Source organism: Papaver somniferum, chromosome 7 (genome assembly GCF_003573695.1).
Source record: "Papaver somniferum cultivar HN1 chromosome 7, ASM357369v1, whole genome shotgun sequence".
In the NCBI taxonomy this organism is placed as follows: Eukaryota; Viridiplantae; Streptophyta; class Magnoliopsida; order Ranunculales; family Papaveraceae; genus Papaver; species Papaver somniferum.
Genome location: NC_039364.1, coordinates 12,094,636 through 12,108,839, shown reverse-complemented (window position 1 = coordinate 12,108,839; position 14,204 = coordinate 12,094,636). Strand labels below are relative to the sequence as shown.

The 14,204-nt window shown below is 34.0% G+C and overlaps 1 protein-coding gene across 1 annotated transcript; it reads left to right on the top strand.

The window, feature by feature from the left end:
• Positions 1-2,381: 2,381 nt before the first annotated feature.
• LOC113294121 (hexokinase-3-like) lies at positions 2,382-4,893 on the top strand. Its single transcript, XM_026542540.1, has 7 exons — positions 2,382-2,450; positions 3,346-3,438; positions 3,538-3,705; positions 3,796-3,900; positions 3,994-4,121; positions 4,658-4,739; positions 4,855-4,893. The coding sequence occupies exons 1-7, from the start codon at positions 2,382-2,384 to the stop codon at positions 4,891-4,893; spliced, it is 684 nt and encodes a 227-aa protein (XP_026398325.1).
• The last annotated feature ends 9,311 nt before the right edge of the window (positions 4,894-14,204 follow it).

Sequence of the window (14,204 nt, the reverse complement as noted above, 5' to 3'; positions counted from 1 at the left end):
AACTCTTAAAACCAGTAATACTTGTAACACAAGTAAACTTCTAAATATGGTACCACGCGTCAGCAACACTTGTTGATCCATTCACTTCATATCAACTATACCAGTTGACTCGACCATACTCTATCAACTTTCAGTGTTGAGCCACACTGCTGTATCAACAACTCTTGTTAATCCCTTATGTCTTCTTTATAGTATCTTGGTTTATTCTTCAACATACTCTCTTAAACCAAGATACTCTTTGTTAATCATATCCAATTTTCCACGCAAGTAAATGAAGGTGTTAGGATTCAAAGACTTAGTGAAAATATCAGCCACTTTCTCTTCACTTTCAACGAACACCACAACGATCTCCTTGTTACTGACAAGTTCTCTGATGTAATGATACTTAATATCAATATGTTTACTTCTTCCATGAAGCAAAAGATTCTTAGATATTGAAATTGTCGACTTGTTATCACAAACTATTGTTGTTGGTGTTGTTTGTTCTAGAAACAATGACTTCGGCATCATTCCTAACCACACAGCTTGTGTAGCACAATTGCTAGCAGCTATATACTCAGCTTCCGTTGTAGATAATGCAACAACTTGTTTCTTCTTAGATGACCAAGAGAAAAACTAGTTCCCAACTAAAATCTATAACCTGATGTACTTCTTCTTCCTTTTGTATCTCCAGCCCAATCACTATTAGTGAAACCTACCAACTTTGGATCTTCTGAGACATTATAAAGATTCTCATGCTTGTTGTTCCTTTTACATACTTCAAAATACGTTTTACAGCTTGTAAATGTGATTGTCTAGGAGATTCCATAAACCTACTAACCAACTCAACTACATACATGATATCAAGTCTTGTAGCAGTCAAATATCTTTAACATCCAACAAGACCTTTAAAGTCTGTTGAATTCACAAGCTCTCCTGATCCATCTTTTGTCAACTTCAGTCTCTCTTCTTCTGGTGTTAAAATTGGATTACAATTATCCATATTGAAACTCTTCAAAGTTCCTTCAACATACCTTTGTTGTTTATTAAAAATTCCTCTTTCAGTTTGTTGTACTTCAATACCAAGAAAATATGACATCAAACCAAGATCTGTCATCTCAAATTCCTTCACCATATCCTCCAGGAATTCATTGATCATCTCAGAACTATTTCCAGTAAATATGAGATCATCCACATACAAACATACTATAATATGATTGCCAAGAATATCCGCTTTCAAATATAGAGTATGCTCATGTGGACATCTTGTAAAACCTTTCTTGATAAAATAAGAATCTATTCTTGTATACCAAGCTCTTGGTGCTTGTTTCAAACCATACAAAGCTTTGTTTAAATTGTATACTTCATTCTCCTTCCCCTTCATAATGTTGCCAGCTGGTTGCGCTACATAAACTTCTTCTTCTAATACTCCATTCAAGAATGCTGACTTCACATCCATCTGAAATATCTTCCAATGCTTTTGTGCAGCTAAAGCAATGATCATCCTCATTGTATTAAGTCTTGCAACTGGTGCAAATATTTCTGAATAATCAACTCCTTGTCTTTGTCTATAGCCTTTTTCAACTAACCTTCACTACACCAAATTCCCGGATTCGTAATGACTTTGTGGCCCTTACAAAATTCCCGTTACAAATGGTCGTTATGATAAATTATAACAGACTGTGGCCGTTACGAAATTTTGAAAATTTCGTAACAGAGTTCAGCCGTTACAAAGTTTTTTTATAGCCATGTCAGCCACACGCTCCGTCACACCAGGATCGTAACACCTTGAGTCTGTGAGTGTGCCATTCACACGCGTACCGTTGTGTTTCCACCCAAGATCAGTAACACTAGAGGATATTTCCTCCCATGCGTGTGCGATTCACATGAGTGATTTCTGTATTACCCTAATGAAAATAGATCGCAAATTTCATTTCTCTTTTCTTTTCTCTCTTCTGCTCTCAGCCTCTCTTCTCTTCCTGTCAGCCGACGAAACCAGATGAGTTTCTGCTCTCATCCTCTCTTTTCTTCCTCTCAGCCTATGAACCAGATCGAGTTTGATGAATCAGTTTCGATTCAGTTTCTTCATCATCTATAATAGGATTTTTAGGGCTTCATAAATCGATTTTAGGGTTTCTCTTTTTCAATTTTAGTTTGTTCGTCGGAGTTCGAACTTGGAAGAACTGATCTTCACTCTTAGGTAATCGTGAGAAAGCACCTGTTCTACTTTTTTCAATTAATGTATCTATTTTTGGTTTTGATTTCGATTTATTTTCAGCTAGATTTAGGTTTTTGTTTTAGGGTTTCAAAGTGATAATTGATTTACGGTTTCTTCTTCAATCGATTATGAGATTTTGGTTTCTGATTTAGGGAATTTTATTCAGATTTATTTTTAGATGCAGATGGAAGTTGATAAGTTGACTGAGAAGCTACAAGGGGTTGGGATTGCTTCTGCTAGTGCTGATGGTCCCGTCCTTCACAACTTCTAAAGGTAATTTTGATGTTTTGGGTTATTGGTTTTTTGTTTGGTTTTGTGATTGATTGGAAAGTTAGGGTTTTTGATTGGTTTTATTATTGGGGGTGTTTTGTAAAGTGGAGTTCAACAGGTAAAGAACAACTAAAAGGCTTCCTGGTGGAAAGATTAAGAAGAAGGTAAGTTTTTTTTGTGTGAAATTTCAATCTGATTAGTACATCATGTTCTGTGTAGTGACGATGGTGGTTTTTTTAATGCAGTTAAAATTGGTGATTTAGAGTGTGTTGAGAGTCTTTTGAGAAACCCAAGTTTGTTATAACAAACTCGCCTTTTTTTGTCCCCGTTGGAAATCGCAGTCAGAGTCAATTGAGTGAAAAGCATCATCCTAGTCTTTATTACTATTGAATTTATCTTGTTTAGATTGATCAAGGGTCTTGGCTCACTGTGTCGGTATTGATGTTTCTGAAACTTACACTCTCGTTAGTTGGTGCCAAAGTTTCTCTTTCACTTAAGTATTTGTATCGTTGTATCTTGATTATGCTAGGATATATGATGCACATAATTTGTTTTAGGGAATCCTCATTTGGTATGATTAGGTTTTCATCTGGTATATATTTGGATCTGATCTTTGGATTTTCCTATCGGCAACTGCAATTGGCAGAATATTTCCATTACCGCGCCCATTTTATTTGTAAGTATGGAGGGTTTGGTAGTTTTGCTGGGGTGTGCATTTGTGTTTGTAATTTTAAGAACAATGTGATATGTTAAAAGATTATGACTTGGACAGGAAAATTTTTTCAAGGATTGTGGCGGTTAGAAAAAGAGCGATCTTTCTCGGTTTATAGGCGATTTTTGGTAATGATATCTGCTATGTTTTTTTGTCTGGTTTGAAGGTGGTTAGAGGTCGTCCAAAAATGTGTGACCTTTGTTACTTAATGACGGCGATATTCAAGACTGAAGGCCTTCTTACAAATTCAGGAGGCATGGTAACTTTTTTGTGATCTCTGAGTTATAACTCGCTGCGTACTTTCTTAGAGAATGTGATAGTTTACATAGTTCTTACATGTTGAGGTTTGGTTCTTTAGGCAGTGAATGATACTGCGGGAACATTAGCCCTTGGACATTTTCGTGACGAACACACTCTAGTAGCAGTGATAATTGGAACTGGTACTAATGCTTGGTATGTGGAGCGAACAGATGCAATAATCAAGACTCAAGGCCTTATTACAAATTCAGGAGGCATAATATATTTTGTGATCTCTGAGTTATAACGCACTGCCTACTTTGTTAGAGAATATGTGATAGTTTACATAGTTCTTACATGTTGAGGTTTGGTTCTTTAGGTAGTGAACACGGAGTGGGGTAATTTTTGGTCGTCTCATCTACCGAAAACTTCATACAATAATGATCTATATGCGGAGAGTCCTAACCCATATTCGTATGATCAGGCAGGTAGATGTCCTTAATAGACTGTTTTATTGCGCATGCATGGTTTTTCATTGGTTAATTCGTAATTATTGGAACCTGATTTCTTGCATCAGGGTTTCGGAAAAATGATTTCAGGAATGTATCTAGGTGACACTGTAAGGAGGGTACTTTTTAGAATGCCACATGAGTCGGATATATTTGGGGAGCTGTCTTCTAGCTTGTGGGTGCCCTTAATACTGAGGTGTGTTTCTTGTACAACATTTCTCCTATCTTTACATTTTTCATGTGTAATCATCCTGATCAATATCACATATCTTACTGTTCAAAACTTGTATTATTTGTTTGAGTCGTAACCAATTTAAAACACTTCCTTCTATGCAACATATATCATTGTGTGGAAAACATATATCTCTTTAAGCGTGCCTGCTTGCAAATGCCATTTGCATTTTTTGTTATGTAATGAGCGATCTTGCAGTATAAGCAAAAATAATATGCATTTGCCATATGTTGCAGTCATATGACCTGATAGTATGACTTGAAAATTGTAAATATGCCTGCTTGCAAATGCCATTTTCATTTTTGGTTATGTAATGAGCGATCTTGCAGTATAACTTGTATTTACGAGTTACAGGGTACAAAGATTTTTTAGATGTTGTATACGTTAACAAACTGTGATAATGCATAATAATTAGTTAACTATTGTGTTTAATGTTGCTTTTCAATTAAGTTTGTACCATTTTATATGATTTCTTACAATTATCTCAATGCCTGATTCAGGATTCCGTTAATGGCCGCTATGGATGAGGATGATTCTCCAGACTTGAGAGAAGTGACCAGAATCCTTAATGACATGCCACATGTACAAAATATATTTCACCACTTGATGTTTTCCTACTGATTTTCATTTTTTTCAAAGCAATTATCGGACTTTTAGGGGGTCACTAAGTTTGCTACCTTTCATTTTGTCTTTGCAGCCTAATTTGATCTTCAACGAGGTGAAAACTCCACTCTAGGCATCCATTCATTGAGAAGCTGTGGCATACATGATAGATCTCTTATCATTCCTTATAACCTTCGTAAAAGTTGTTATTGATATCTTTGATGGTGATAAACCAACCACAGATGATTTGAGGGAGAAATAGTATACAAGAGAAGGTAAAGACTGTTATATGAGTTCTGCATCTGTTAGTGTTATCTTATATGCTCTTTAAGTTCTAAACTGATATTGTATGAGCTGTAAGCTACTGAAAACTTCTCATAAGTTTCTAACCAGCCACTGTATTCCCTCAAAACATAAGAATTCTTTGAAGTTGTTCTTGTGGAAAGAATAAGACTAAATATTGTTGTTGAATATGTGACTGAATTTGGTGGAAATGAATGAAAGATTTTTGCAGTAAATTATTTTTGAATTCCGGCATATTTCCGACAGGGACTGAACTGCCGGTCAATATTGACCTGGTTAACTAATGTTGACCAGGTCAATGTTGACTGGCAGTAAATTTTTTTACTGTTACAAAAAAGTTCGTAACGGCTAGAACGTGTTACGATGTTGTAGTTACAAAATTTTCGTAACGGCTCTCAGCTGTTACCACGTGTCATTTCGTAACGGCTTGTCTCTGTTACTAACGCCGTTACAACCGAAATTCGCAACGGCTCCATTGTCGATACGAAAAAAATGTAACACCCACTTTTGAAACAGGCGGAGGCCGTTACAACCCCAATTCGTAACGGCTTAAGTCTGTTGAATCCCAGAATTTGGTGTAATTCTTGCTTTCAATCTATCTTTTTCACCATTTGACTTGTATTTTGTTTTTTAAACCCACTTAACACCAATAGGCATATTTCCTAGTGGAAGTGTTGTTAGTTCCCAAGTATTATTATTCTCAATTGACTCAAATTCTTCATTCATAGATTGAATCCAACCTTGTTCTTTAGAAGCTTCTTCATAAGCTATAGGATCACAATCTCCAAATAGTACAAAATTTACCACTTCATCATCAGTATCTTCATCATCTCTTAATACAACATAATCATTCAACCTAGCAGGTATGATATATTTTCTTCTTGGTCTTGTATTTTCTTGTTGTGTTATTGCTTCAGTTCTTGCTTCTTCATGTTGTTCTTCAATATTGTCTTGAGTTTGCACTTCTTCCTCAACTACAATTGGAACTATTCTGACAGCAGCAGGTGGATCAACATCCCTTGTTGACCCAGAATTTGGATTAACATCGTTTGTTGACCCAGTATTCCAATTCCATTGTGAGTCTTCATCAAAGATCACATCTCTACTTGTAATTAATTTTCGTGTATCCGGATTAAAAAATTTATATCCTTTGGTCACTGAGCTATAACCAACAAGAATACACTTTTCACTTTTGCCATCCAACTTGTTTCTAAGTTCTTTAGGTACATGTGCATATGCCATGCACCCAAAAAATTTCAGATATCTTACACTTGGTCTTGAACCTCTCCAAGCTTCTTCTGGTGTCATATTATTCAAACTATTTATAGGACATCTGTTGAGTAAGTAAACTGCTGTATCAACTGCATATCCCCAGAAATTCTTTAGTAAATCTTTTGTTCTTCTTCTCAGCACCCGCCATTGGTAAGTACCAACAGTGAAAACATCAGAGTAAAGTTTTCTTTCCGAACTAGAAAAATTCTCAATCTTCCAGGTAAATTTCGAAGAAGATGCAGGATCATCCTCAACTGGCTTTGTAGTACTAACGACTTCTTCTGCTGGTTCCACTTCCATGGGTTGAGGTGGACCTTCAACACACACTAAATCTGAAATCAGCATCACATCATCCTCCTGATCAACGTTTGTCACGTCATCCCCCAGATCAAAAAACTCTGTAACATCATCCTCCTGATCAACGTTTGTGATCATATCATCCTCCTGATCAAAAAACTCTGTCACATGACTCTCATCATCTTCCTCCTCCTTTGAGGGAAGGAGACGAATCGTCAGAGTCATGTCTGGTACTGAGGAAAAAATCCGTTGAGAAAACATAAAAACCAATAAGCGCAAAAAGAGAGATTTTGATGATATAAACCACAAGGTATTCAAATCCAGGGTATACAAAGTAGAGGGTAAACAATACAAGGAAAAGCCGACCAAACAATATAATAAAATATTACAATGAAAGTTTAGCAGAGATTATAATCAACATAGCATTTGAACCCTAAAACCTTAAAAGTTGTCATAAGAAAACTACATTCTTAGTGTTAAACATGTAAAATAAAAGAACAAAGTAATAAGGATTCTTCTGGTTTTTGATTATCTAGACTTACATAAAAACATATTCTAAGGTTTCCTATTACCTAGCAAAAACAATAAGGGAAATAAAAGAATAGAACATGGGTTCAGAGCAGTATAGAATACCCACTACTACATAACACAGATTTTTCAATGGAAAATAGCGTTACTAATATTTGATTTTGCGTCACAAATATATTCCTGTAACGTTTTCAGTTGTCGATCAATGCGTTATAAAAACAGGTGTTGCAATTAATCTGTCTGATGCCAAAAGCGTCACTTATGCCGAGGGGCTTTCCTAACACAATTTTTCATCGCAATTACGTTTTTCATGCGTCACATAAGCTATTTTTATGTTAATTATAAATATTTATTTATTGCAATTTTTCTTTTTTACAATTATTATAAATAATACTCCATACGTATTTTTAGGGGTGACAATATTCAGCCAATTTGTTGTTGGGAAGATAAACAAATGTGTGCGCCATTAACATAAGTTGCACATGAATAAATAAAAATTATATTATTTCCAGATGAAAAAATTACACAATTGAACCAAAAAAAAAAACTTTTAAAAATACATATTGTATAACCAAAATTCATAATTTTTAGATTTAGATTGATTTCTTCCATCAATGGAGCGTTTTGGCTTTTGGTGTTATTTGAGTCGCAGAAGTTGACTCTTGGAAAACGATCAACCATCTTTTTCCTTCTCTAAAGATTAGTCGCCTTGCTTACCTGGAAATCCCATGTACACAAATCAAAATTTTGGATTAGAAGAAATTCACAATTGAATCAGAATAACGAACTGAATTCCAAGGGAAATTTGATATTTGAAAAATGTAATCGAAAATCCAGAAACAGAATTACATAAAAGTGGTCATGAAAGTCTGCAAAAACGAAGGAAAAAAATCCATGAAAATCAATCACATAAAAAAAATTAACCAACAGATGTAATTATTCCAAGGTTTAGATTGTTAAATCCTTAATTCTAAGATCAGCAAAAAAAGAAGAAGTAATAATTGAAATTGTCATACAAAAACGAAACCGTAAGACTGTAATGATTTCGATAAATCTAAATTAAAAGAATAATAACGATGAATACCTATTTGAATATCCAAATCCTTATATAGAAAGAAGTTCCGGTAGAAATTCAAACCATCAAAAACAATTGACTACTGAACAGTAAGCGAAATCAGGAACCACTTCATAACTCCATACAACTTTTGGAAATGAATCTCCAATTTTATTCACAACCCTCTCAATTCCCACATTAGAATGCAAAATTTGTTTATAATAATTAATTTATGCCATCACCTATATCAGTAGTACCACTTTATCACAGAGAGTTTTAGAGAGGTGGGGAGTGGTAGAGGGATATAGAGAGGTAGACGGCTTATTTTGATAATGGAGTTTAGAACAGGGAAGAGAGAAGAAGACGATGGCTTAACAGTTAGGGTTTCTCGCGTATGTGTATATGGCAACACTTGGTGGGCGGTTAATTTTTTTTTTCTTTTAACATAATAAGCTTGGTGTGCAGTTATATTTTGACCAAGTTATCAGGTAACGTATTAATTTTTCCTGCCACTTATGAGGTAATTATTTATTTTTAATTTAAACGTTCTTTTTAATTTTTTTCTCACACTTAAAGATGTTGATAAACATCATTTATTTATGCACACAACCTTTCAGGACATCCTATCTTTTGGGATCTCTGTTAAAACACAAACACTAAACAAATACAGTTGCCAGACAGACAATTGCACAAAACACAGTAGTTTCGCAAGGCCTCATTGGGTTTCGGAAATTACACTCAATATACTTAAGCACACTTAGATCATTTCAAAGTTGAAACTCCATCATAAATAAAGTATTGACTAATGCTGTAATGATTATACAAAGAGAAAACTCAAGCAATTGACAGTTGAAGAAGCTTTTAGCGCAGGGACAGAAGGTGAAGAGTAATGTGGTTACAGTGAGAGATCAGAAATTATATATATTCATTTTTTTTTTGGAGAAGATGACTTGGGTGTTATTTCCAGATAAATAAATAGTTTATGCAGCGGATGAATGCCGATTGTACATATGAAAGCACCTGATATTAATTTATGCAGTATTTCACCAGTTGAATGTAGTACCATGCATACAACGTCGAAGGGATAAAGCCACTGCCTACTTAGGTTACTCAACATGCTAAAATAACCACATGCAGAAGTTGAGGCAATCAGGACCTTTAATGGAGTTGTTTACCAAACCTTCGGACTTGCGGATGATTGATCCAGAAATGCATCCACCATAATATCTAAACAAGCTTAATTAACTCTACTTGCTATGAGTGTGTAAGTACGAGTGAGTCTAATAGATTTAAGAGTGATGTCTTGAGGATAGAATTGGATTGGATCAATGCTTTCTGGGTTTGGTGAGTTCAATATGATTCGTTTTAATTAGTACACATTTAGAATATTAATGATTTGCAGTATAATATTTCTGGGGGCGTGTTTTGACCGTATGTGAATTAGAAAGATAACCAGAAATATAGGCATACAATTGAGTTAGTATACATATGGGAGTTAGTAGAAAAGCGTTATAATTGTATACAATATACCTTTTGTTCTTATTGAAAATGAAGCTTCGATCAGTTACTCTGGTTCCAGAAACAAGGCGTCCCATTAAAGTAAAATAAGGCTTTGAAGCATGAGTATTGAGAGAATTAAGGAATTTCATAAAAGAAAAATGAGGGTTCGAGGCAAGAGTATTGGGAAACAAGAAGAAGAATCTAGGAATATTGAAATTTCTGGAAAATATTAAATCATTTTGGCATAACAAACTATAAGAACCTTTTGAAGAAAACTGTTACATGTGAATCAATAAAGAAGACGAGTAACTGTACAAATATAATGATAGTAATAGAATTTTGATCTCTTAGTATGTTAGAAATTCTATATGGTGCATATGCACTGGGTTAGAGGCTTGTAATGAGTTAAAAGGATAGTTTTAGAGATATTCTCATGATTAGTGAAATATCTCAATTATTTATGAGGCAAAACTTAAAACCAAATAGCTCAATTAATTTGGGGCGGAGGGAGTATATCATAATGCACATGGGACTTCATATAAGGTCAGTTGAAGTAGTGGTAGCCATCTTGAGAAATATCAATACTTTAACTACTTCACTTGGTTATGCTTTTACTATAAAGTTTAAATTTGTGGATTTTAACCTTCAATTTATACTTGCAATGTATTATGCCGTGGGGGAGTGAACGACAATTGGATTGACATCAACTTTCGTGCTTGTTAGATTACCTAGTAGGTACTTTACTTGTATACTCGCTAGATCCCATGTTTCGAGAAAGATAGCTTATGAACTTTGGTTTGTTGCAGGATCAACGGTTGTAGTTACAGTTCAAGCAGAATGAAAATTGTAGTACTTGGTTTTGTACATTCAAGTTTGGATCTGAAAGGTTGGAGAGCAAATGTAAGTTTTTTTAAGTTTCTATATATATTTTACATTAGCGGAATTTGTGAACACGGGAATTTTTATAAACTGAACTTAGTAAGTTCCTTTGTATTCCCTTCGTATTTGATTCTTAACAAAAAAAAATGGTATTTATAAAAATTTATGTTCTTTTTTGTATGAATGGATTTGAATGTGATAAGAATTGATCAATTGTGAAATGAATTTGGTTGAAGAAGATATTTTTTTATTATGAAGGATGAAATGAAAGGTTTATATAGTTTATTTGGAATTACGGCGTTTCCGGCGAAAAATGAGCCGCCGGTTAACATTGACCAGGTCAAAATTGGTTGTTATTGACTGAATTTGACCAGGTCAATGTTGACTAGCAGGAAAAAAAATTCAAAAAAGTTCACAACGACTTATGGGTGTTACAACTTCATGTTACAAAATAATTTCTTTACAGCTCAGTCATGTTATCCATGTAGTAATGACTGCTAGCTTTTACAACAACCATTGCAAACAAAATTCATAACAGCTAGTGGGTCGTTGCATAAAATTTATATCACCCTTTTTAGTTATACCACAGAACCGTTACAACCTCGATCATAACGCTCAAAAATCGTTTCAAATCAGGAAATTGGTGTAGCGATTCTAATATCTTTCACATTACTTGCATCAGCTTTTTCCAGTGAATCAAAGACAACAAAAGTAGACTCAAAGGAATTGACATATATCCAGAAGGAAATCAAATGTGTCGTGTAGATTGGATACACTTCTAGTATATTTTTAAGTAGTCGTTAGCATGGAGATAGATCTATGCCATCATTGTATTACATCTTTTTTCCCGATTTGCTAGTACACTTATCTAGACATAATTTTCGGCTGCTGGTCGGTCTTTTGTTTCATACAAGCAACCAAGGACGAAATGGAGAACTTGGCTTATTTCGATATTTTTTACCGTCTAGTTGTACTATCTTCCACAACCTTTTTTCTTACCATTCCAAACCTGAACATAAGAACACCAAACACCAGCAAATGTCATACAATATTCCAAATAAAGTAGAGAAAATGTCACCCAAAACTGGAACTAAAAATTAGGAATCAATGAACATCGATAAAAATATTCCAAGATTTAAATTTTCAAATTGTTAAAGGTAGGTTATATAATAATCACATCCATATGAAAAACTTATTGACTTAAAGTTAAACCCATGTTACTAGGTAATATCACACTGTTAAAAAGAATATTTATTGAATACTATATTTATAGGTTTCTAAAGATATCTATTGTATGTAACACATCTGTAAATAAATGATTCATGACTGGTATTTTAATCCTGCAGGTTGGACAAAGATATGGGTCAATGGAGATTAAAGTGTGCTTCCATAGGTTGTTATATCTGAAAATTCAGATGTGACAAGCTAATTAGAGACATAGTACCAAACTGAAAGGATTTTATAAGTTGGCAACAAGGGAATGCAAACAGAACATGCAAGCGATAAATGAGTCTCCGAGGATACAACCATGAAAGTCTCAAAGGAAAATCAACAAAAAAAAATCAGGTTAAAGAAGGTCACTATATAAGCAATCCAGTTGAAAAATTATATTCGAAATAGGTTGACCAAGGTGAAAGGAAGATGCAAAGGAACTGTCAAAGCAGTACAGGGGGTAACAACTTTTTGGACTTGAAAACAATGGATATGATTACACATATTTAGAACTTATTATGTCTATTATAAGAGCCAAATTCAGGTCTTATGTATTTAAAAAAATATATGAAGAAAGACAATATGACTTATTGAGACAATCTAATAGAATTGAATAGAAGAAGTAGTTGACAATTTTATGGCTCCAGCTTCATTCATCAAATCTGCACCAGTCTATCATTAATAATACATAAAATATCTAATAACTGAAATCAAGAGCATAGATAAAGTAGATTCGATCCTAGTGGAGCAAACATTTTATCAAAAAGAGAGTTTTTAAGTTCTGGATCAAGAAAAGAAATAAACCGAATTCTTTTCAATTAGTTTGAAATCAAAATGATAAGTAATAGAAATTCAAATATCTACATAAAAAAACCATCAATACCACTTTTTCCTGGATAAAACTATGATTTTGAGCCAACATGATGAAAACCTTTTTCATATTTCAATATATATCGGATATTGTTAAAGATGGTTATGAAGAAATTGAAAATACGTCAAATCTAGAATAACCCCAAAAGGATTCACTGAAGGAGAGTATAATACTAAAGCTTCCATGTACATTCTACAAGGAGTTGGAGACAATATTCTACCTAGGGTGATTTGTTTATCAAAGGATAAAGAATCTTGGGGTCTCCGTTAATAAGAGTATGGAGGTAACAAAAAGGTAAGCGAATTAAAATTGCATTCTTATATAAGAGATTTTGAAAGTATTATAATGAAAGATGATGAAAGTTTGAATGAGTTTTCCTCTAGACTTGCTAAAATTGTAAAAATCAAATGATGAGGTGTGGTGATAAAACGGAAAAAAAAAAGAAATTGAGAGAAAAGTTTTATTTGTTTGCCGAAAAATTTGAACATGCTGTGGTGGTTTTGGAGGAGACTAAGGATATTTCTACATTAAAGTCACAAGAATTATGGGCTTCTTTAAAGGTGTATGAACAAAGGGTTTCAAGGCACTATGCGCAGCCGATTGAAAGTGCTTTTCAATCAAAAATGAACTTGAACTCAAAAAATTCAGCGATGAAGAAGAATGAGTACATGGATTGAAGCAACAACAAGTTATAAATCCATAGAAAATTGGAAAAAAGGATAATCAAGATCCATCAAATACAAAAAGAGTGAAAATGAAGATGCAGATTTTCTAAGAAAAATGGTCATTTGGAGAAGAATTGTTGGTGCAAAGGAAACCCCCAATGTCATCATCATTCCAAAAAGTATATGGAAATTTGATAAGGATTTTAGATACAGCGATGTGGAATAAGCTGGTAAAGTGGAAGAGGTACAGTTTGCGTGCAAACTATCAATGGAGAAAATACATTCGAGATGTGTTGTATGTTCCGTATTTGGCATAGACTTTGCTTAATGTTGGGAAACTTGTAGATCTTGGGTACGCTATCCACTTTGAATATAGATATTGCACCATTTATGACAAGAACACAAGTACAGGAAACAAGTAACGAAGACTATAAAGATGCATAAAAATATATTATTTTCTATTGTGTTTTAAAAGGAAGATAATGTAGCAACGAGTATTAAAACCATATATTAAACATGGTTATGGCATAAAATACTTGGGAATTTAAATTTCAATTTCTCAAGGTTCTTTCCAACAATAACATGGCTCAATGAATTCCACATCACGTCGACCACTAATGGGTATGTGAGGGTTTTGCACTTGGGAAACAACGTTGCCAACCATTTCCAAAAGGTGTAGCATGAAGAGCAAAAGAAATTATTGGCCTGTTACTTACCGACGTGTGTGGACCGATGAAAAAACCAACTCATGGAGGTAATAGATACTTCATCTTATTTATTGATGACTTAAGTCGTATGACTTGGGTTTATTTCATGAAACAAAATCTGATGTGTTTGGTATACTTAAGAATTTTAAAATCCTT